The 24,811-nt window shown below is 33.9% G+C and overlaps 2 protein-coding genes and 1 long non-coding RNA gene across 4 annotated transcripts; all 3 read left to right on the forward strand.

Annotated features, from left to right (window-relative positions):
• The first annotated feature begins 1,682 nt into the window (after positions 1–1,682).
• Positions 1,683–9,743, forward strand: LOC133186072 (lambda-crystallin-like). 2 transcript variants are annotated; one of them, XM_061321353.1, is made up of 7 exons: positions 1,683–1,725; positions 3,683–3,745; positions 4,420–4,654; positions 5,454–5,615; positions 5,984–6,178; positions 6,384–6,489; positions 9,357–9,743. In XM_061321353.1, the coding sequence occupies exons 2-7, from the start codon at positions 3,702–3,704 to the stop codon at positions 9,578–9,580; spliced, it is 966 nt and encodes a 321-aa protein (XP_061177337.1). In that variant the 5' UTR covers positions 1,683–1,725; positions 3,683–3,701; the 3' UTR covers positions 9,581–9,743. The 2 variants fall into 2 exon arrangements, with proteins under 2 accessions (XP_061177337.1, XP_061177336.1); XM_061321352.1 differs by lacking the exon at positions 1,683–1,725 and adding an exon at positions 3,523–3,555.
• A 770-nt stretch (positions 9,744–10,513) lies between these two features.
• Positions 10,514–12,600, forward strand: LOC133186074 (uncharacterized). The gene is made up of 4 exons (XR_009720997.1): positions 10,514–10,807; positions 11,627–11,763; positions 12,022–12,144; positions 12,516–12,600. It is a non-coding gene; the product is annotated as an uncharacterized LOC133186074 (long non-coding RNA).
• A 4,256-nt stretch (positions 12,601–16,856) lies between these two features.
• Positions 16,857–22,935, forward strand: LOC133186073 (lambda-crystallin-like). Its single transcript, XM_061321355.1, has 6 exons — positions 16,857–16,922; positions 17,520–17,754; positions 18,555–18,716; positions 19,091–19,285; positions 19,467–19,572; positions 22,351–22,935. Exons 1-6 carry the CDS (start codon positions 16,879–16,881, stop codon positions 22,572–22,574), a joined length of 966 nt encoding a protein of 321 aa, XP_061177339.1. The 5' UTR covers positions 16,857–16,878; the 3' UTR covers positions 22,575–22,935.
• The last annotated feature ends 1,876 nt before the right edge of the window (positions 22,936–24,811 follow it).

Here is a 24,811-nt window from a genome sequence, read left to right on the forward strand (position 1 = left end):
CATGGGAATTCCAATAGATTGTTGGAAGACCTGGTCTCCAAAAACCGCAAAGATACAGTCAATCAGAAACTCGAGGATCTTTTTAATGTCAACTTCAGAGTACTTGTGAGTACAAACAGATTGTTTTTTGACATAGTAATTTTGCAAATGATCAGTGACAAGGTAAGTAAATTTACGAGTTCCATTTTTATTGAAAAACCAGCTGTCAATGATATAAAAAAAGCCCGGACTTTAATTTATCGTGGGGAATGATTATATATAAAGTTGAAAAGTCGTAAGTTTTTAGGTTGTTGATTTCGGTAAAATTTTGTGAATTCAAATTTTCCAAAAGTTCCTTGGAGTTTTTGAAATATCCACATCTGAATTACGCCACTTCTCGAATATATTGTTGCACAGTACTCCTGAAGTTTCTCCTTCGCTACTGTTAATATTTTAGTGAGGAGTAAAGAAAGAGGCTTGGTAGAACATTTACTGGAACCCGCTATGTTATTGTATCTTTATTTGTAAGGATTTTTATGAAGTTTCGGAATCCAGTATAGATATGGTAATTCAAATTCACGTTGGTTGTAGGGAATATTAAAAATATTCAAAACTGACATATGATTTTGAAGAATTTCCTCCTTAGAAAGGGAGCTATGGGTATAACTCGGATTAACATTTGTAGAATTGAATCCTAATTCCTCTAAAATACAATTTAAATAATGAGCCTTACAAACAAAGACAATGTTGTTACCTGCTTTGTCAGCAGGGACCAGTACATACTGATCGTGTTATCTATTTAATTCTTTTTTCACTTCTGAATTATTGAATAAAGGAGGTAGAGTCAGACTTCCCCCATAGTAGGTCTTGCCCCTTCATTTAATCTTGATTTTATTAGTTCTACAATCACTAAAGATGATTTAGTTACCAAATCCTACAGCGGTGCATTTATTGCCCCTGCTTTCAATGAAAGTGGAGGATATTAATTTGGGTCCGACCGTCCGTTTGTCCGTCAGCCCGACTAACTGTATTTCTGTCTTTGTGTAACACTTTTCGTTTCCGGACTATATCTTAAAAACCTTTGAGCTCTTCCAATTAAATTTTATATCATTACTTCGTATGGCTAAGATAAGTACACTACTCATATGTCTACTATAGTATGAAAGAAAAGTTAATAAGACACATTAAGCACTACTTTTGTATAAGTGACTATATTACTTTTAAAAACATACAATTTATATCCTCCTTTTGTTTTCCAATAAGTTGACAAATTTTTAGAATCTAACTTGATGGGATGGGGGCACTTCAACGAGGAAATATAACTCTAGAGTGGCCCTTCCCCAAGGGGATAGTATCAATCTAGAGCAAATCTTGAGGGGGTGTGGCTCTAGAGTTAGCCCCCCCCCCAAAGTAAAAGGCTCACTCTAGAGAAAGACTTCCGGGGAGAAGTTTCACTCTACAACACCGGCACGAAAAAGATCCCTCACTGTTCAAAGACCTTTAGTGCCGAGTACAGGTCTAAATTTGCAGCCCTCCACAGGCAAGTGGTGGCGGCTCAATATGAGTGAAAAATTCTCGAAGGGACGAAAACAAAGAAAGAAACAAACAATTGATTAAGTCAATTTGATTGGTCAGTTAGCGGCGTGATACCTTGAAAGACCACTGATCTTATAGTAAAAATTAAAACCCGTCCGAGTGTCAGTAAGTTTTGTTCCGGAAAAAAGGCAAAGAGATAGCAACAGCGAGGTAAGTGCACGACATGCACGCTCGTCATTTGTTCCATTATGGTTTCTACTGCAATGACACAAAAATGCTAGCATTATTGCTGTCTTGATTTAGATTGAGAATACAAAGAATTTTCCTTATCTCTCTATTCATGATATCACTTACAGTTTCTATATGTTACTCATCATGGCTATTCGTAATTTTATTCAATTGACACAGTAAAATGTACGAAGCGCTGTTTGGTGTTTATTTCACGACAGAGATTACTGCAAAGAAAACGATATGATGTTGAAATAACTATTTAACTCGGTATGTTACAGCCTATATTTGAAATGTTGATCTCAATAACGGAAAACGATTCTTGAAACAAGAATGAATTATTCATCGATCTGTGGAAATTCATAAAATACGGGGGGTTATTTGAATTTCTGATATTTTCAAAATAAACTTCCTGGTATTGGAAAATCAATATATCTTGAAAATGAATTTGGAATATCATAACATCACATCACATCAATATCATAATATATCACATAAACACTATAGTAATACTGACAAATAAGGTTTTCAACTATCTTGTTTAAAGTCAGCTTTTCGAAAATTCTATGGTCTTTATAATGACCTTTTTTTGCAAACACAACCTATCGTTGGGTCGTATTTTGACTGACCTGTTACTGACTGACATTTTTTAATACCAATTTTTACTACAGATTACTCCGTTTACCTGATCAATATAGAGGACTCATGGTGGGTGTGACCAGTAGGCAGGGGATGCTTAGTCGTCATAGGCACCTGATCCCATCTCTGATGTTTTCAGGGGTCCATGTTTTTTTCCTGTCACTATTTGTTTATTTCACTGGACTTATGAATTTGATCATTGGACCCTATCTTCACTTTTTCCAATGATACCCTGTTATTAGTCCCCTACCGGTGAAACTGGAGGGGACTATAGGTTTCCTCTGAGTCTGTCCAACCGTCTGTCTGTCTGTCAGTCTGTCCCACTTGGTTTTCCGCACTTTTTTCCTAAACGCCTGCAAATATTGAGCTGATTTTTGAGTGTATCTTGATGAGTTACAGATCAAGTTTCATTCCGCTTCACTGGTTTTTTGACGGAATTACGACCTTTTCAATTTTTAGGGGTTTTCCGCAATTTTCTTCTAAACGCTTTCAGATATTGTGCCGATTTTTGAAATGTGACTTTACCTTGATTAGTTATAGATTAAGTTTGCATTTCGTCCCGCTTCATTGATTTTTAACGGAATTATGGCATTTTCAATTCTTAACGGGAACCAGATTGCACTTGCCGGTAGGGGACTAGTATTGCTAATGCATCTCAGATTGCTTGTTGTACATGCTATATATTGTCGCGCTGCATATGCATCGTTGCGGCAACAATATATGCCGACATTTTCGATCCATTGGCGTATGTTTCCGCTTGCAAATGTCGTGAGCATCGGCATAATATTGTTGCCAAAGGTCAAACAAACGGAACAAACATCGACATTCTATGCTTAAATAAAACGGTTCGATTGATCAAAAGTTAAAGGGATTCGACACATGAGCAAATTAAGCTGAAAATATATGATGTAATTCTTTCACTGATTTTTCCCTATATAAAATTAGAGCATAAGATGTGATTAACAAATCCCTACCAAAAGTTAGGTTAATATCTACTAATTATGATAGTTATAGAGAGGAATCTATCTACTAATTATAATAGTTATAGAGAGGAATCTATCTACTAATTATAATAGTTATAAAGAGGAATCTTTTCCTCTCTCTCTCTATTTATATTATATAGTAAACCATTCATCACTGCAGGATCGTATTGTGATATGCAAAGGGATAACCGTAAATATGATTTTCTTATTAATGCAATATACATAATGTTCATTTATACCGGTTTCATCTAAATTATCGATGTGTATTTCTTCATGTGGTGACACAACACTGCAGTCTATTTTTTTTTATTTTACAGATAAGGATCATAACCAGATATGGCGGACAGAAAGTCAGAACGTCAGGTTGGAATCATAGGAAGGTATGTCAGAATACTGGGTTAATTAACAATAAAATACTTCATACTATATTCATGGCGTGGGCATGTTATGTGGGGTTATTATTCATAAATATAGTTGTGCTGCAACCAAAAAAGGCATGAGAAGAACATATGCTTAGTACTTTTCTTGCAAAGATTTGTAGAACAAAAAGATAATTTCTGCAATTGATTGCAATTAATGAAGAAAACTCCAAAAAAGATGTTATCATTCGAGCAGAATTTGAGACTTCTTAAGGGTGCTTAATAGATTGTATCTTATAATTTGCAAGCGGTAAATTAAAGAATGTGTGCTATATGATCAAAGACGGAAAAGAGACAAAATCTGATTGAAATTATACAAATGTTTGATAAATATGACCACATTGAGCCCCAAGAAACCATCCTTTTTGAAAATTCTCATACTCAGGTTAAATTTTATATCAACATAACATCATAGTAAGATATCTTTATACTTTTAATTTGCTATGGCTTTATTCTAAGATTTGATCATTAGATAAGATTAAAATTCCTTTATGTCCAAGTTCTTATGTGTGAATTTAACTGGATGATAAAAGTAGGTTTTGAAAGAACCGTATGACGCAATTTTATGAATTGTATAATCCTAGCTGAACATTTAAAATAAAACTAGTTCAATGTTTAAAATGATAAAATTTCAGTGGGTTAATTGGGCATAGCTTTGCTATGCTTTATGCTGCAGCTGGATATCGAGTGCGCATGTACGATATAAAACCAGAACAACTCCAGCATGCGTTATCCATCATTGACGACCAACTTGAGCATCTATCTCAAAATGAATTGTTACGAGGAAAACTCACAATCAAAGAGCAAAGGGCACTGATCACCGGAACTAACGACTTTGCCGAGTGTGTCAAGGACGCCTTCTTTATACAAGTATATATATGTATTTAACAGTTGTGTGTCCGTAGTAATATCGGAATCTGTGGAATCTAGATAGGGTCATGTAGTTCACTATTGCACCGTTTGGTTCGATGGCACGATAATACAATGATGATGATGATGATGCGATGGCACGATGGAGCAATAGCGCGACGACGCAATGATATGATTGTGATAGCGGGATGATTCAGTGACGAAGACGCGGTGACTTATGTTGAAGCCATGTCCGCTATCACTCTGTCGTACTATCGCGCCATCGCATCCTCATCATGGCGCTATAGATCGTCGCGTCATCGTCATCGCAGCATTGCGTTATCGTCATCACATCATCTTATTAACGCACCGTCGATACAATAGTCAATGTGCCATAGTGAACTACGTGGCCAAATCCAAATTCCACAGGATTCAGAAATCTGTCTGCAGGACTACTACAAGTATTTTGTAGTGTTATAGGTATTTTCAGCCTTATCAATTAAAGGTCAGAATGACAACAAACAATGAAAGAGATGTTATTGTTTTAATATATTTCTGTATGAATTATTCCTGGATGGGTGAAAACACATAAAATATTGTGTTATTGGTCCGTAGGCTACATTGATGGAAAAGCCCACTTCCAAGAAAGTTCTATCCACATTAATTGTTAATGAACTAATAAGGGAAAACGAAAATATTCAGTAGATGTAAATATAAAAGTGTAAAAATTTTCGAATATCGTAGTATAATAAATTCCGTGATTTTCTATAAATTATAGTGAAATACTCTTAACCTTAGTAACCATAAAATGTTTTGGCAGGAATGTGTGAACGAGAGCCTGGAGTTGAAGCGGGAGGTCCATGCTAAGATCGATCCCATCTGTAGAAAGGATGCCATTATTTCAAGCTCAACTAGTGCACTGGTTCCGTCTCTTATTTCTGAGAATCTCACCAACAAGAATAGATTCATCGTTTGTCATCCGGTAATTTAAGAGAGGATAGAGAATCCAAAGTTTTCTCATATTTAGAATTATTTGCTAGTACTCCTCTCAAATGAATATCAATTAGTCCTTAATATAACTGTTCCATTACCGTAGTTGAGCAAATCAGTTAGAAGCAGAATGATAAAAAAATGTATTAAAAACGTTCAAATTTACACAGTTAAGAAAATAAATAGCATTTGGACAGCAAAACGTTGGAATGTTTATCATTAATTGCCAGGCAAAAACGTTAAAAGTCTAAGTCACTGGAATAGGATATATGGTGCGATGGGACAAGAAAATTTGTAAATGTATAGGAAATACTGGAAGATATTTCTTCCTTAATGATTTAGGTTGATTATGTTCTTCAGACAAATCCTCCATTCTATGCCCCTTTGGTGGAGGTGATTCCAGCCCCTTGGACAGACCCAGAGGTCGTAGTTACGACCAAGGAACTGATGGCAGAAATTGGACAGGTTCCCGTCATTGTGAAGAAGGAGATTGACGGATTTGTCCTCAATAGGATTCAGTATTCAATCATTGGAGAATGCTGGAGACTCTATGAAGTATACACATATACTCGAATTCACTTACAAAAACAAAAGAACTTTGATCGATTTTGATTGAATTTCCTCCTCAAAAAATAACATTGAGAAAAAATTCTTAATGTTGACTTCAACTATTATCCTGTGCAAATAGATTAATATAACTAATGTAGAAAAGCCCAACAAAATGTTTTACCCGGTATAACAGCTCTTTATTTGAATTTAGGAGGGGGTAATGAGCGCAGAGGACATTGATAAGGTGATGTCGGAGGGACTAGGACGGAGGTACGCATTCATGGGTCCCCTGGAAATAACCTACCTTAACGCCGACGGTAAACACGTACACCTTCTTCGTAAACTTTAGACACAATAGAATAAGATTCTTAGCAGAAGTCACTTTAATGTTAACCCCCTCCCCCCCCCCCCCCCCCATGACATACAACAGCAGTGGAATACTAGTAGTCTCAAACACCTGTGAATTTGCATGTTTCATATCAAGAAATTATTTTAAGTGATTACAAATATCAAAATAATAGAATGTAGTGAATTTTCCAAAAGGATATTGTTTTTTCTTCAACATAAAAGGCGAGGTAGTTTCCTAGTATTCGCCACGGATGCACTTTTATGGACTGCTGTGTGATGCATCTTGTATATGGAAACAAAAAAAAAAATGGAATCTGGGGATGTCCACGTACTTCACAGTCACACTATGACATCATCGAGGTTTGGGTCGATGGTGCCATGACGCGATAATGTCTTGACGATGATGTGATGGCACATTGATGATGAAGCTATGACAATGGTGAGATGGCACGATGGAGTGATAGCACTTAGCCGGTTCCCTGGTTCACCCACACCAAGACAGGAGTGCCGCGGAGTACACAAAAGCAGAAAATGTACAGAGAATCAGGCTACGATAGCGCTATGACGCTCCATCCTTCTATCGCATCATTGTCACCTGATCAATACAGAATACATAGGGTTTATGGCGGGTGTCGAGTCGACGGGGGATACTTGCTCCTCCGAGATACCTGATCCCACACTGGAATTTTCGGGGGTTTGTGTTTTTTGTCCTGTGCATATAACACTATTGCATCATTGTATCATCATCATTGCACTATCCCTCCATCGCGTCTTCATTGTCATCGTACCAAGCATCGCATCATCGACCCAGTAGTCGATGCTCGATGGTGCAATAGTGAACTAAGTGGCTTCTTTCATAATTCCAAATAAAATAGCTTGCGCTCTATATTTTTCAACAGTAATAAAATATCAACATTGAAAATTAGAAACACATACTGAAGAATTTTGGCAAAAATGTTCTTAATTCCCCATCTATACCTATGGCCTCCCAATGTGCTATATATTAAAATCAATACTGATTTTGATAAAGGAGTTTAAGGTGCTTATTTCCTAATTCACAAATTTGTAAAATGTTCCTTGATGTTAAAAGAAAGTCATTCGAGGGCCGAATACTATACTTTGACCTTTGGAGGTGATGCATATTGCACTAGAAGAGAAACTGTCACGGCCTATATTGTTACACGTCAAATAAGATAATCCATAATAAGCATAACATTTGCTCCATTTCAATTGCTAAGAAGGCACGAACTCATTCTGTTTGAAACTCTTAATGTAATGCTTTATTTTTTGCTACAGGAGTTAAAGGTTGCTACATTACAGATAAAAAAATACATAACCCAATTTAATGGGTTATTACTTTTTTTCTGCAACGATTGCAACCGTTATACCCCATTTAACAAAACAAAGGTATTTCATTGTTAATATTATTTTACATCTGTCTTTAAATTCTATGTATTTATATAAAATGAGTGAAAGTACGTAAAATATTCTATAATTGATCCGTTAAGTTACACTGATAGAAGAACCAAGAAAAAAGTGACCTTTAAGACTTCCTTCGAATTTGGATTTAAACATGGCTTTGGAAAAAAACCCCCGGGTCTACATAATTTGGAAATAAAATGTCTTTGTTACTTCAGAAAAGAGATATATATTTTTTATGAAATAGTCAGTGGATTTGAAATTCTCTTGTGAAGGCATGATTGCACATTTATACAGGTACGAGGGGTTATCAAAAAGTTCGTGGATTGACGCGATAAAATTAATAATATGTAGTCTTTGCTTACAAAATTTATGGGGAACATAAAACAACAAATGTTTAAAAATGTTGAAAATTTTAGCTTTATTCTTTGATAATTTGCCAAATTATTCTAAATTTAAAAAGACTTCATGTGATCACCCGGCGCTGTCGCCGTTTAGTGTCATGACGTCCACTTAACGTCATTGTTTCTTAATGTCCACTCTCTCTACCTCATACACTTATCTTGATGAGATTACCAGGAGTTAAGTAAGGACTTAAACCCGTCTTGTTTATATGAATTTACAATGTCATGAGCAACTGTTTTCAATGCATATAATATTGTAAATGGATCTATATATGGGGAAAGATCCTCACTTGATTATGCCAGAATACTTAGCTTGTTGGAGTTCAATTTCTCCACACATGATCAACGCCACTTTTCGACGTGACTGACTTTTGACATACTGACTACAACTCGACACTAACTGTGCATATTCCATCTCTCTGAATCTTTTTGGGCATTAAAAAAGAAGTACTCTGGATTCATTTTTTTTCTTTAGCCAGTTTAAACATTCCTTAGGTCTATACCAGTTTTTCTAGGAGCGAAACTCTAAAGAGTGTTTGAAAAAGAAACCCCTCCCCCCTTTAGACGTTATTTTCAAGCCCATAATTGTTTGGACACTCCATATAAATTTACGATAACATTTCATAGAAATTACAGAATTGGGTAAAAATTGCAAATTTTACTGAACAAATGTGTCGTACCACATGCCTGAATTAACGAGATAATTTTATGACAAATACTCATATCTAAAGAGTTTTTCCCAGTTACACTAAGTAGAAGAAAACGTCATATTAGAGGTTGCGCCGCCTGGACATACCTTTGCTTACAAAAACACTAACAATTTATTTAAAAAATAAAAATTATGACTTATGGTTTAATCTATAGATAGAAAAGATGATGCTAACTAAATGTGTAAAAATTCATTGATGTACCTAAAGCGGTTTTAATTTTATGACGCTAGTCCACGAACTTTTTGATAACCCCTCGTACTTAGTATGAGAAAAGTTAATTTTCTCCTCTTCTTTTCATCACAGGACTGCTCATTTTTGGGGATCTATACCGTGAGACGCTATACAGAGTTCAGTGCTCGTTTGGGCCCCCAAAGAAAATGGAGGGTCCCACGCTCGAAAAAATGCACAACGAAATCGCAGCTAGAATCCCGTTGGATAAGCTCTACGAGAGAAGAAAATGGCGTGACATTCGTCTTGCATCACTTCAGAAGTTAAAAAATGAACTAGATGAATCTCATCCAAAATAAACTGGGCTTTAAGAGAGAAATACTAGTGTTCAATTGAAATATATTTCCGTTGATGTTCTGATTTTGTAAGTCTAGATACTGTTTAGGAATATGTTCAGCAAAACAATATGTATCCAATAAATAAAACTATGTTTTACTAATTTACTGCAGGTACAAAATGTGATGATGAATTTTGTGAATCAGATTTTGCAGAATTTTAAAAAGGTTTAGGAATGCTCTTAGCTTATGTTTCGTGTTCTTAACAAGCAGTTAAGACTCACGATAACAAGCAGTTGTTAAGATGTACGATAATTTGTATACTTTTATTGGTTTTCTTTACAAGCAGTTGTTAAGGTAGAGACGGATAGCAATCACGTGATAGATAGAATCCTCATATTGGTGTCGTAACAGTATTTCACTTGAGGTTCACGTCAAATCATGGCTGACGCAAAATAATTCCTGAATCTTCCCTTCCGATTCGGGCATTTTAACACGAGACTGGAGCTGAATTTTTTTATGAGATGAAAAACAATATGTAAACTTCCTATATTGACTAGATTCATTAAAATTTAGGGCGTGCTGAATTTTCTATATACTGTATTTGAGTGGGGAGTGATTAGGTCCTGGACTTGATTTTCAAGCACCTGCTCGACTTCGAGCGAGACAAACGTGCGTGCCTTGCTGGATGGCTATGTATTTTTTGGTACTAAAATCTTTATAAAGAATTGTTTTACAAGATCTGAAAAGGAAACTTCTCAAAAGTTTGTTTTCAATTAATACCATCTACTCAAAGTTGCGCATTTTTGGTAAGAATATATAACAAAATTTAATACTGTTGTGCAACCTATTAGCATGTGCTGTTTTTCCGGATTCCGCAACGCCGCCAAATAATAATCTTCATTTACACATTATTACAAGATGGCCGACGAAGCAGTCGAGAAAATTTCCTCGTTTAAAAGACAAAGTTTCTATACAGATTTAATCTTGACAGTCCTCGTAATTGAAGCACCTTAATAAGAATCGAAATGAAAATGAGACTGAAACCGACCATGAACATAATTTTGGTGAAACTACTCCTTGTCGACTGCAGCACCACGTGGGTGCCGGTATCTGTGTCTGATGTGGTTTTGAACATAGACATTAACTGATTAAAGGCCATGACCCTGCAGATGTTAATTGGTATGATGGAAGAAGTAAAAATTTTGCAGAACAAATGTTTTGTTTGCAGTGTCCGTTTAGATACATCAGGTGAATATTACGACTATGGTGCATGTTTGTTTAACGTACAGGTCTGGTACAATCACTAAATTTAGCTACGTAGCTTGAATTACTTACATAGGTTTATTTTCCTAACTAAAGTAGTTTTATTTAGCTACAAAGTCAAACTTATTTCATGACCAGACTCTTACTTCTTGAATGAAATAACAAGACCAGACATTTCTGGTGAACATGATAAAGGCCGGATTGGTAATTATTTAGCACAATGTGAAGTAATCATACTTTTCTGTGCCTAAACGCACACCAGGTTGTGTATAGTTACTCGAACAATAGAAATACATATTTTGCTTAAAGCGTTAAAACACAGAAATGTGTAAACTTTCTCTGCTTTGGATCGCTTTTTAAATTTTAATCCCTTGTATAAGTAATAGTGGACATTTACTTGCAATTCTAGATCGTTTGTCTTTTTGAAATAAAAAGCAAATTTGTAAAAAGTTGCATTGAAATAGCTAAATAAAGCTACCCAAAGTAGCTAAATAAAGTTACAGTAGCCGTCTGTAGGTAATTCTACCTATGCAGATAAATGTACTGATTGTACTTGACCTGTTTAATACTTAACTTTGTATATTATTTAAGTACATGTATTTTACATGTTAACTTACGAACCATATACATAGATGATAAATTACAGTTTAAATGGTGCTGTATTCAAAAGATTTTTACATAAATGTAAGTTTATGTAATAATTATGCGCATGTAATAAATTATGTATGTTTTTGTTGTATGCTCAAAAGGGCCCTGATTATAAACAGATATCATAAATACTAAAAGAAATATTAAATACTACAGGTGAAGCAAAATATGGACTAGGCTAAGGCAGTGTATTCAGCATTCTCTGCAGAAATAATGTGGCCATTCAAATCAAGTGTCAGCTGGAAAGAGGAATATCAAGGGTGCTTTTTACATTAACTTCAAAGTAGCCATAGGTTTGTATTTAAAGCTTAATTTGTTTCCTCTCTTATTTTTTCCTTTAAATTTACTCTTGCACACGTATCAGGGAAAATCCAGAAATTTTTCCAATAAGGGGGGGGGGGGAGGTGTTTTATATTATTATAAATTTATTAAATTTCAAATTTTTAGTCCTTATATTCTTAAGTTACACACCATAATGTACAAACTATTGTATACATGTAGAAGCATTTTCTCAAGTCAATAATTTTTCAAAGTTCATATACATATTTCAGGAAAATTCAAGACAGATCTGCTACAGTAACTGTACATAAAGTAGCATACATGTATGACAGGAAAGGAGGAAAATGTATGGCTGGACCGAGATTCTAATCTGGGACCCCTGCATCACTAGTCAGGTGCTCTATTGACTTAAATACATGTACCAGTAAATGCTTGTGTATAGACATACAAAAAAACATTATAAATTGAATTAAAAACTGAATACATGTAACCAAAAATTAGAAAATGTAAAGATGTCTTCTAACTTGAATGAGATTGTTTCAACTATAACACCAAAGAATTGGTATGATAATCTGAAGAAGTCAGTATTGTTAAAAAACTTATGAGACATGGTTTTTTAACAATACATACATGTACATACTGACTTCTTCACATTATCATACCTAAATTTACAAATTAAATCAGAATTGTTAATAAATTCTACAATATCTTTTAAATAGATCAAGCTATCTACTTTAATTTTTATTGTCTTTTCTTCATGTTACAGATCTTATGGACATACATGATCCTTGGCTATATAATCAAGTGTCATATGCAGTGTTACAAAAGAATATTGGAATTATGTCAATAAGGTAATTAGGACAAGACTGGATTAAAAACCAAGGAATAAAAATGATGTAAAAAATGTATTTTAATTCTGTATATAATAGTTACTGTATGTGTACATAAATTTGCGTATTTAAAATTTAGCGCAATTACTGGGTGTGGAATTTTTGGCATTCGAGTTATACATGTCCCTGTTGTATATTGTATTTATAAATGATTTCTTAGCAGTATTCTTGAATTAGCGCATCGTTGTCTGCGCCAAAGCTGCTAAAATATGAATCCCGCTTTTTTAAGCATGTTGCTAGTTGCTGTATGTATTGTTTTACATTGAAGATGTTTCATTGACAGGTACATGTAGTGTTTTTTCCACAAAAACTTTATCCTTTGGCCTTAACTCTTAAACAATTATTGCTGGGTCTTTGTATTTCACATGTTTATTTCTTTTTTTAATCCCATGATCTTTGCCTTAGAGTCTGACCTACATTGAGAAACTAGAATATTTAATCTTTATCTATATATACCAATTTTTTTTTTAATTTAGACACTTCATTAATCCAAACAATTTCCATTGGAGCAAAAGTGTCCGGATTAATGAGGCCGACTATATATGCATTTGATTAAAAGATCCATTAAAGATTCATACATGTGTACATAAATGATTGATCTTCGTCAGCCAATAAGCCAAAAAACTACAGCTAGCAAAATAACAAGTTTATCTCACTTTTCCAAATGAATCTTAACGGTAATACATGTACATGTAGCATCAACATTCATCAAGCATTGTTATATTTCTTAGATTTTCTTAAATCAAACCATCCTTTTCTTGTTGTAGGTCATAATGTTGTATCAAATGACATTCCAATTTTCTTGAAATTACTTGAGGAGTTTGGACTTCAAGAAAAACTTACATATTATTGAATGTATTCACTTTATTTTGTTGAATTACATCCTGAGTTTAAAAGTTGTACACCATCATATACAGTTTATGGTGGGATTCCTCTGACTTTTATGAATCTCTGTGTAAAATCTATACTTTAAAGTTACAAATTATTACCTCTAATAGATTATATGTTCTTATGTAAATTATTACACTATTTTTGTATGTATGTAATGATAACCGAATCACTCTCTATTTCCCCGCACTTTTTACCATGTGATGCTTTAGTGTATTAATATCTGACTACTGATGACCAGGCAGTCTTCATTAAACAGTGAAACAAATAACCCATGCTTTTATTTGAATATCTTTAAAACAAGGATAACATATTGTGGACTGATTCTGTTTACAAAACTTCATAATCATTGGGTATTCTTATACATGTTATACATGTATTTGGAATGAAAAAGGAATTGTTAAAGGAAAGTGAAATTAATACTAATGTTGTCAAAGGAAGATTAAAAGAACAGTTTATTTATGCACAGAATTGGTCAAAAGATATTGCCGTTGATAATTCATCCAAAAATCATGTGTATAATAAATCTATCAAAGTCAATTTTAACGATATAAAGGAAAGTTTATATCTGTTTAAATGTAAGTGCAAAAAGGTCAACCAGGGCAACATGTGTCTAGGATGTATAAGTATTTGCTTTTGTGATATAAAATGTAATTTAGAAGAATATTACAAAGAATTTACTCATTTTCTGTGAAATATTTTGATGAATTCTTTGATAATCTCTCTTAGTCACCATATTCTTCAAAAGTGCATCCTTTGTAAAGGAAGGGGGTAGGGTAGGGTGTAAGATAATAAACTTGCGCCAGGTTGAAACTAAACCCCATTATGTAGTATAATTTTTTTCTGAAATTTAAGATACTTATTGACTAACTATAATATGCAATAAAAAAAAAGAAATTTGATGGGTAATTTTTTCACAGTGGAAGCAGAAGTATGAGTCTTTGAGTAATGAATAGACAATATTTTAACGTAATTTGACCATGCATCTTGGTGAATGTAATTCTGTTTTTCGCTTACAATGCTTGATAATTTTAAGATTGATGTCAAATATTAATTCATATAGACAGATGTTTGAATTCATATAAGACAAATGATAATTAATATATCAATAAAAATTTTATAGCCCTTTTCATTTCTTCTTCTTATATTATTTTACCCTGCTTTTTTAGCTCTTCGGTGGGTGATGAAGGCTATATCAAAATTATCAAATTTCTCTTAAACTAGCCCGATGACCTACCTTGAATTTTTAATATGATTTAGAACAAAGACTCAACACAAACATATATAAAATTCAGAAAATTTCAATGGTTAGTTTTTTTGTTGACAACCTATCAATCTCTACCTTAAGTTATTGAAAATAAAATGTTTAAAATGTCGATAGCTGTCAGTTGTATTATTTTTAACAATCAACTATACAGAGAGTTTGATAAAATAGAATTGATCAAGATAAAATGGAAAGTGCTTGATTTGGAAATTTTAAATGACGAGACAAGACAATGCTTTCCAATGAGAATCTTTTGTTAATTGTTTTGGTTAGACTGTTATTTAAATTCATATTTTGTAAATAATTTTATGCAACAATAATTTTGAAATTTACCAATTTAATTAATTACAGTGTTAGAATACGCAAAACTGTCATATTCTTCTTTGAAAGATAGTGAGATTGGAGGATCTAAGCTACTGGCAATTTTTAATGAATCTGACAACAAGCAATCGTTTAAATAGTTGATCAAACGTCATTGATGAACTATTAAACTATAACTCGATTTAAGTGATATAGAAGAAATAAGTTTTGATGACTTATTCAAAAACAAAATGTAAAAATTGCTTTCGTCGAAAATTTCTAGAACGTCATATATTTTTGGCTCTAAATTAGAAATAAATATTCTGCTTTGTTCCGTTTATAGCATCGAACCCGATATTTAAAAAAAAAAACGAGGCAATTAATCACTACATGCTACATGAATATTTATATATATTTTAAAAAAAGCTTTATTGTGAATGAGATTAATAGAAATTATGGATAGCAATTGATAAAACCATAAGTAGTGAATATATTTATGCATCGAAAGACTATTAGTAAGTGCTGATACATTTATCAGTAAAATGTGCATATTTTTCACTGAGAGCATCATGGAAACGAACCTGGCGTACAAATTCAATAACGGAAAACGATTATTGAAACAAGAATGAATTATTTATCGATCTGGGGAAATTCATAAAATACGGGGGGTTATTTGAATTTCTGATATTTTCAAAATAAAGTTCCTGGTATTGAAAAATCAATATATCTTGAAAATGAATTTGGAATATCATAACAACACATCACATCAATATCATAATATATCACATAAACACTATAGTAATACTGACAAATAAGGTTTTCAACTATCTTGTTTAAAGTCAGCTTTTCGAAAATTCTATGGTCTTTATAATGACCTTTTTTTTGCAAACGCAACCTATCGTTGGGTCGTATTTTGACTGACATGTTACTGACTGACATTTTTTTAATACCAATTTTTACCACAGATTACTTCGTTTACCTGATCAATACAGAGGACTCATGGTGGGTGTGACCAGTAGTCAGGGGATGCTTAGTCCTCATAGGCACCTGATCATATCTCTGATGTTTTCAAGGGTTCATGTTTTTTCCTGTCACTATTTGTTTATTTCACTGAATTTATGAATTTGATCATTGGACGCTATCTTCACTTTTCCCAATGATACCCTGTTATTATTCATGCTATATATTGTCGCGTTGCATATGCATCGTTGCGGCAACAATATATGCCGATATTTTCGATCCATTGGCGTATGTTGCCGCTTGCAAGTGTCGTGAGCATCGGCATAATATTGTTGCCGAAGGTCAAACAAACAGAACCAATATCGACATTCTATGCTTAAATAAAACGGTTCGATTGATCAAAAGTTAAAGGGATTCGACACATGAGCAAATTAAGCTGAAAATATATGATGTAATACTTTCACTGATTTTCCCTAATATAAAATTAGAGCATAAGATGTGATTAACAAATCCCTACCAAAAGTTAGGTTAATATCTACTAATTATGATAGTTATAGAGAGGAATCTATCTACTAATTATAATAAGTATTGAGAGGAATCTTTTCCCCTCTCTCTCTATTTATATTATATAGTAAACCATTCATCACTGCAGGATCATATTGTGATATGTAAAGGGATAACCGTAAATATGATTTTCTTATTAATTCAATATACATAATGTTCAATTTTACCGGTTTCATCTAAATTATCGATGTGTATTTCTACGTGTGGTGACACAACATTGCAGTCTATTTTTTTTTTTTTACAGATAAGGATCATAACTAGATATGGCGGACAGAAAGTCAGAACGTCAGGTGGGAATCATAGGAAGGTATGTCAGAATACTGGGTTAATTAACAATAAAATACTTCATTCTATATTCATGGCGTGGGCATGTTATGTGGGGTTATTATTCATAAATATAGCAATAATTCTGCAATTGATTGCAAGTAATGAAAAAAACTCCAAAGAGATGTTATCATTTGAGCAGAATTTGAACTTCTTAAGGGTGCTTAATAGATTGTATCTTATAATTTGCAAGCGGTAAATTAAAGAATGTGTGCTATATGATCGAAGATGGAAAAGAGACAAAATCTGATTGAAATTATACAAATGTTTGATAAATATGACCATATTGAGCCCCAAGAAACCATACTTTTTGAAAATTCTCATACTCAGGTTAAATTGTGTATAAACATAACATCATAGTAACATGTCTTTATACTTTTAATTTGCTATGGCTTTATTCTAAGATTTGATCATTAGATAAGATTAAAATTCCTTTATGTCCAAGATCTTATGTGAGAATTTAACTGGATGATAAAAGTAGGTTTTGAAATAACCGTATGACGCAATTTTATGAATTGTATAATCCTAGCTGAACATTTAAAATAAAACTAGTTCAATGTTTAAAATGATAAAATTTCAGTGGGTTAATTGGGCATAGCTTTGCTATGCTTTATGCTGCAGCTGGATATCGAGTGCGCATGTACGATATAAAACCAGAACAGCTCCGGCATGCGTTATCCATCATTGACGACCAACTTGAGCATCTATCTCAAAATGAATTGTTACGAGGAAAACTCACAATCAAAGAGCAAAGGGCACTGATCACCGGAACTAACGACTTTGCCGAGTGTGTCAAGGACGCCTTCTTTATACAAGTATACATATGTATTTAACAGTTGTGTGTCCGTAGTAATGTCGGAATCTGTGGAATCTAGATAGGGTCACGTAGTTCACTATTGCACCGTTTGGTTCGATGGCACGATAATACAATGATGATGATGCGATGGCACGATGGAGCAATAGCGCGACGACGCAATGATATGATTGTGATAGCGGGATGATTCAGTGACGAAGACGCGGTGACTTATGTTGAAGCCATGTCCGCTATCACTCTGTCGTACTATCGCGCCATCGCATCCTCATCATGGCGCTATAGATCGTCGCGTCATCGTCATCGCAGCATTGCGTTATCGTCATCACATCTTCTTATTAACGCACCGTCGATACAATAGTCAATGTGCCATAGTGAACTACGTGGCCAAATCCAAATTCCACAGGATTCAGAAATCTGTCTGCAGGACTACTACAAGTATTTTGTAGTGTTATAGGTATTTTCAGCCTTATCAATTAAAGGTCAGAATGACAACAAACAATGAAAGAGATGTTATTGTTTTATATATATTTCTGTATGAATTATTCCTGGATGGGTGAAACCACATAAAATATTGTGTTATTGGTCCGTAGGCTACCGGTACATTGATGGAAAAGCCCACTTCCAAGAAAGTTCTATCCACATTAATTGTTAATGAATTAATAAGGGAAAACGAAAATATTCAGTAGATGTAAATATAAAAGTGTAAAATTTTTCGAATATCGTAGTATAATAAATTCCGTGATTTTCTATAAATTATAGTGAAATACCCTTAACCTTAGTAACCATAAAATGTTTTGGCAGGAATGTGTGAACGAGAGCCTGGAGTTGAAGCGGGAGGTCCATGCTAAGATCGATCCCATCTGTAGAAAGGACGCCATTATTTCAAGCTCCACTAGTGCACTGGTTCCGTCTCTTATTTCTGAGAATCTCACCAACAAGAATAGATTCATCGTTTGTCATCCGGTAATTTGAGAGAGGATAGAGAATCCAAAGTTTTCTCATATTTAGAATTATTTGCTAGTACTCCTCTCAAATGAATATCAATTAGTCCTTAATATAACTGTTCCATTACCGTAGTTGAGCAAATCAGTTAGAAGCAGAATGATAAAAAAATGTATTAAAAACGTTCAAATTTACACAGTTAAGAACATAAATAGCATTTGGACAGCAAAACGTTGGAATGTTTAATATCATTAATTGCCAGGCAAAAACGTTAAAAGTCTAAGTCACTGGAATAGGATATATGGTGCGATGGGACAAGAAAATTTGTAAATTATGTATAGGGAATACTGGAAAATATTTCTTCCTTAATGATTTAGGTTAATTATGTTCTTCAGACAAATCCTCCATTCTATGCCCCTTTGGTGGAGGTGATTCCAGCCCCTTGGACAGATCCAGAGGTCGTAATTACGACCAAGGAACTGATGGCAGAAATTGGACAGGTTCCCGTCATTGTGAAGAAGGAGATTGACGGATTTGTCTTCAATAGGATTCAGTATTCAATCATTGGAGAATGCTGGAGACTCTATGAGGTATACACATATACTTGAATTCACTTACAAAAACAAAAGAACTTTGATCGATTTTGATTGAATTTCCCCCTCAAAAAATAACATTGAGAAAAAATTCCAGTGCAAATAGATTAATATAACTAATGTAGAAAAGCCCAACAAAATGTTTTACCCGGTATAACAGCTCTTTATTTGAATTTAGGAGGGGGTAATGAGCGCAGAGGACATTGATAAGGTGATGTCGGAGGGACTAGGACGGAGGTACGCATTCATGGGTCCCCTGGAAATAACCTACCTTAACGCCGACGGTAAACACGTACACCTTCTTCGTAAACTTTACACACAATAGAATAAGATTCTTAGCAGTAGTCACTTTAATGTTACCCCCCCCCCCCGTCCCCCCCCCCTCCATGACATACAACAGCAGTGGAATACTAGTAGTCTCAAACACCTGTGAATTTGCATGTTTCATATCAAGAAATTATTTTAAGTGATTACAAATATCAAAATAATAGAATGTAGTGAATTTTCCAAAAGGATATTGTTTTTTCTTCAACATAAAAGGCGAGGTAGTTTCCTAGTATTCGCCACGGATGCACTTTTATGGACTGCTGTGTGATGCATCTTGTATATGGAAACAAAAAAATGGAATCTGGGGAGGTCCACGTACTTCACAGTCACACTATGACATCATCGAGGTTTGGGTTGATGGTGCCATGACGCGATAATGTCTTGACGATGATGTGATGGCACATTGATGATGAAGCTATGCCAATGGTGAGATGGCACGATGGAGTGATAGCACTTAGCCGGTTCCCTGGTTCGCCAACACCAAGACAGGAGTGCCGCGGAGTACACAAAAGCAGAAAATGTACAGAGAATCAGGCTACGATAGCGCTATGACGCTCCATCCTTCTATCGCATCATTGTCACCTGATCAATACAGAATACATAGGGTTTATGGCGGGTGTCGAGTCGACGGGGGATGCTTGCTCCTCCGAGATACCTGATCCCACACTGGAATTTTCGGGGGTTTGTGTTTTTTGTCCTGTGCATATAACACTATTGCATCATTGTACATCATCATTGCACTATTCCTCCATCGCGTCTTCATTGTCATCGTACCAAGCATCGCATCATCGACCCAGTAGTCGATGCTCGATGGTGCAATAGTGAACTAAGTGGCTTCTTTCAAAATTCCAAATAAAATAGCAAGTTCCAAATAAAATAGCTTGCGCTCTATATTTTTCAACAGTAATAAAATATCAACATTGAAAATTAGAAACACATACTGAAGAATTTTGGCAAAAATGTTCTTATTTCCCCATCTATACCTTTTTGCCTCCCAATGTGCTATATATTGAAATCAATACTGATTTTGATAAAGGAGTTTAAGGTACTTATTTCCTAATTCACAAATCTGTAAAATGTTCCTTGATGTTAAAAGAAAGTCATTCGAGGGCCGAATACTATACTTTGACCTTTGGAGGTGATGCATATTGCACTAGAAGAGAAACTGTCATTGTTACACGTCAAATAAGATAATCCATAATAAGCATAAAATTTGCTCCATTTCAATTGCTAAGAAGGCACGAACTCATTCTGTTTGAAACTCTTAATATAATGCTTTATTTTTTTCTACAGGAGTTAAAGGTTGCTACATTACAGAAAAAAAATACATAACCCAATTTAAGGGGTTATTACTTTTTTTCTGCAACGATTGCAACCGTTATACCCCATTTAACAAAACAAAGGTATTTCATTGTTAATATTATTTTACATCTGTATTTAAATTCTATGTATTTATATAAAGTGAGTGAAAGTAGGTAAAATATTCTGTAATTGATCCCTTAAGTTACACTGATAGAAGAACCAAGAAAAAAGTGACCTTTAACAATTCCTTCGATGAAATAGTCAGTGGATTTGAAATTCTCTTGTGAAGGCATGATTGCACATTTATACAGGTACGAGGGGTTATCAAAAAGTTCGTGGATTGACGCGATAAAATTAATAATATGTAGTCTTTGCTTACAAAATTTATGGGGAACATAAAACAACAAAAGTTTAAGAAATGTTGAAAACTTTAGCTTTATGCGTTGATAATTTGCCAAATTATTCTAAATTTAAAAAGACTTTATGTGATCACCCGGCGCTGTCGCCGTTTAGTGTTATGACGTCCACTTAAGGTCATTGTTTCTTAATGTCCACTCTCTCTACCTCATACACTTATCTTGATGAGATTACCAGGAGTTAATTAAGGACTTAAACCCGTCTTGTTTATATGAATTTACAATGTCATGAGCAGCTGTTTTCAATGCATATAATATTGTAAATGGATCTTTATATGGGGAAAGATCCTCACTTGATTATGCCAGAATACTTAGCTTGTTGGAGTTCAATTTCTCCACACATGATCAACGTCACTTTTCGACATGACTGACTTTTGACATACTGACTACAACTCGACACTAACTGTGCATATTCCATCTCTCTGAATCTTTTTGGGCATTAAAAAAGAAGTACTCTGGATTCATTTTTTTTCTGTAGCCAGTTTAAACATTCCTTAGGTCTATACCAGTTTTTCCAGGAGCGAAACTCTATAGAGTGTTTGAAAAAGAAACCCCTATCCCCTTTAGACGTTATTTTCAAGCCCATAATTGTTTGGACTCTCTATATAAATTTACGATAAAATTTCATAGAAATTACAGAATTGGGTAAAAATTGCAAATTTTACTGAACAAATGTGTCGTACCACATGCCTGAATTAACGAGATAATTTTATGACAAATTCTCATATCTAAAGAGTTTTTCCCAGTTACACTAAGTAGAAGAAAACGTCATATTAGAGGTTGCGCCGCCTGGACATACCTTTGCTTACAAAAACACTAACAATTTATTTAAAAAATAAAAATTATGACTTATGGTTTATTCTATAGATAGAAAAGATGATGCTAACTAACTGTGTAAAAATTCATTGATGTACCTAAAGCGGTTTTAATTTTATGACGCTAGTCCACGAACTTTTTGATAACCCCTCGTACTTAGTATGAGAGAAAGTTAATTTCCTCCTCTTCTTTTCATCACAGGACTGCTCATTTTTGGGGATCTATACCGTGAGACGCTATACAGAGTTCAGTGCTCGTTTGGGCCCCCAAAGAAAATGGAGGGTCCCACGCTCGAAAAAATGCACAACGAAATCGCAGCTAGAATCCCGTTGGATAAGCTCTACGAGAGAAGAAAATGGCGTGACATTCGTCTTGCATCACTTCAGAAGTTAATAAATGAACTAGATGAATCTCATCCAAAATAAACTTGGTTTTAAGAGAGAAGTACTAGTGTTCAATTGAAATATATTTCCGTTGATGTTCTGATTTTGTAAGTCTAGATACTGTTTAGGAATATGTTCAGCAAAACAATATGTATCCAATAAATAAAACTATGTTTTACTAATTTACTGCAGGTACAAAATGTGATGATGAATTTTTTGAATCAGATTTTGCAGAATTTTAAAAAGGTTTAGGAATGCTCTTAGCTTATGTTTCGTGTTCTTAACAAGCAGTTAAGACTCACGATAATAAGCAGTTGTTAAGATGTACGATAATTTGTATACTTTTTTTCGGTTTTCTTTACAACCAGTTGTTAAGTATTTGAAAATAAAATGTTTAAAATGTCGATAGCTGTCAGTTGTCTTATCTTTAACAATCAACTATACAGAGAGTTTGATAAAATAGAATTTATCAAGATAAAATGGAAAGTGCTTGATTTGGAAATTTTAACTGACGAGACAAGACAATGCTTTCCAATGAGAATCTTTTGTTAATTGTTTTGGTTAGACTGTTATTTAAATTCATATTTTGTAAATAATTTTATGCAGCAATAATTTTGAAATTTGCAATTGAATTAATTACAGTGTTAGAATACGCAAAACTGTCATATTCTTCTTTGAAAGATAGTGAGATTGGAGGATCTAAGCTACTGGCAATTTTTAATGAATCTGACAACAAGCAATCGTTTAAATAGTTGATCAAACGTCATTGATGAACTATTAAACCATAACTCGATTTAAGTGATATAGAAGAAATAAGTTTTGATGACTTATTCAAAAACAAAATGTAAAAATTGCTTTCGTCGAAAATTTCTAGAACGTCATATATTTTTGGCTCTAAATTAGAAATAAATATTCTGCTTTGTTCCGTTTATAGCATCGAACCCGATATTTAAAAAAAACGAGGCAATTAATCACTACATGCTACATGAATATATATATATTTTTTAAAAAAAGCTTTATTGTGAATGAGATTAATAGAAATTATGGATAGCAATTGATAAAACCATAAGTAGTGAATATATTTATGCATCGAAAGACTATTAGTAAGTGCTGATACATTTATCAGTAAAATGTGCATATTTTTCACTGAGAGCATCATGGAAACGAACCTGGCGTACAAATTCAATAACGGAAAACGATTATTGAAACAAGAATGAATTATTTATCGATCTGGGGAAATTCATAAAATACGGGGGGTTATTTGAATTTCTGATATTTTCAAAATAAAGTTCCTGGTATTGGAAAATCAATATATCTTGAAAATGAATTTGGAATATCATAACATCACATCACATCAATATCATAATATATCACATAAACACTATAGTAATACTGACAAATAAGGTTTTCAACTATCTTGTTTAAAGTCAGCTTTTCGAAAATTCTATGGTCTTTATAATGACCTTTTTTTGCAAACACAACCTATCGTTGGGTCGTATTTTGACTGACATGTTACTGACTGACATTTTTTAATACCAATTTTTACCACAGATTACTTCGTTTACCTGATCAATACAGAGGACTCACGGTGGGTGTGACCAGTAGTCAGGGGATGCTTAGTCCTCATAGGCACCTGATCATATCTCTGATGTTTTCAAGGGTCCATGTTTTTTCCTGTCACTATTTGTTTATTTCACTGAATTTATGAATTTGATCATTGGACGCTATCTTCACTTTTCCCAATGATACCCTGTTATTATTCATGCTATATATTGTCGCGTTGGATATGCATCGTTTCGGCAACAATATATGCCGATATTTTCGATCCATTGGCGTATGTTGCCGCTTGCAAGTGTCGTGAGCATCGGCATAATATTGTTGCCAAAGGTCAAACAAACAGAACCAATATCGACATTCTATGCTTAAATAAAACGGTTCGATTGTCAAAAGTTAAAGGGATTCGACACATGAGCAAATTAAGCTGAAAATATATGATGTAATACTTTCACTGATTTTCCCTATATAAAATTAGAGCATAAGATTGATTAACAAATCCCTACCAAAAGTTAGGTTAATATCTACTAATTATGATAGTTATAGAGAGGAATCTATCTACTTATTATGATACTTATTGAGAGGAATCTTTTCCTCTCTCTCTATTTATATTATATAGTAAACCATTCATCACTGCAGGATCATATTGTGATATGTAAAGGGATAACCGTAAATATGATTTTCTTATTAATTCAATATACATAATGTTCAATTTTACCGGTTTC

This window comes from Saccostrea echinata, unplaced genomic scaffold, assembly GCF_033153115.1.
Source record: "Saccostrea echinata isolate AGI-Se365-2 ecotype Australia unplaced genomic scaffold, CSIRO_AGI_Sech_v1 ptg000012l, whole genome shotgun sequence".
Lineage (NCBI taxonomy): Eukaryota > Metazoa > Mollusca > Bivalvia > Ostreida > Ostreidae > Saccostrea > Saccostrea echinata.

What these genes read in the sequence shown, in the direction of transcription:
- LOC133186073 (XM_061321355.1), top strand. Translation starts at nt 16,879, where the DNA reads ATGGCGGACAGAAAGTCAGAACGTCAGGTGGGAATCATAGGAAG. An exon ending in GATTCATCGTTTGTCATCCG is followed by an intron (nt 18,717 to 19,090) that starts GTAATTTGAGAG and finishes TATGTTCTTCAG; the next exon opens with ACAAATCCTCCATTCTATGC. An exon ending in AATGCTGGAGACTCTATGAG is followed by an intron (nt 19,286 to 19,466) that starts GTATACACATAT and finishes ATTTGAATTTAG; the next exon opens with GAGGGGGTAATGAGCGCAGA.
- LOC133186072 (XM_061321353.1), top strand. Translation starts at nt 3,702, where the DNA reads ATGGCGGACAGAAAGTCAGAACGTCAGGTTGGAATCATAGGAAG. An exon ending in AGGACGCCTTCTTTATACAA is followed by an intron (nt 4,655 to 5,453) that starts GTATATATATGT and finishes ATGTTTTGGCAG; the next exon opens with GAATGTGTGAACGAGAGCCT. An exon ending in AATGCTGGAGACTCTATGAA is followed by an intron (nt 6,179 to 6,383) that starts GTATACACATAT and finishes ATTTGAATTTAG; the next exon opens with GAGGGGGTAATGAGCGCAGA.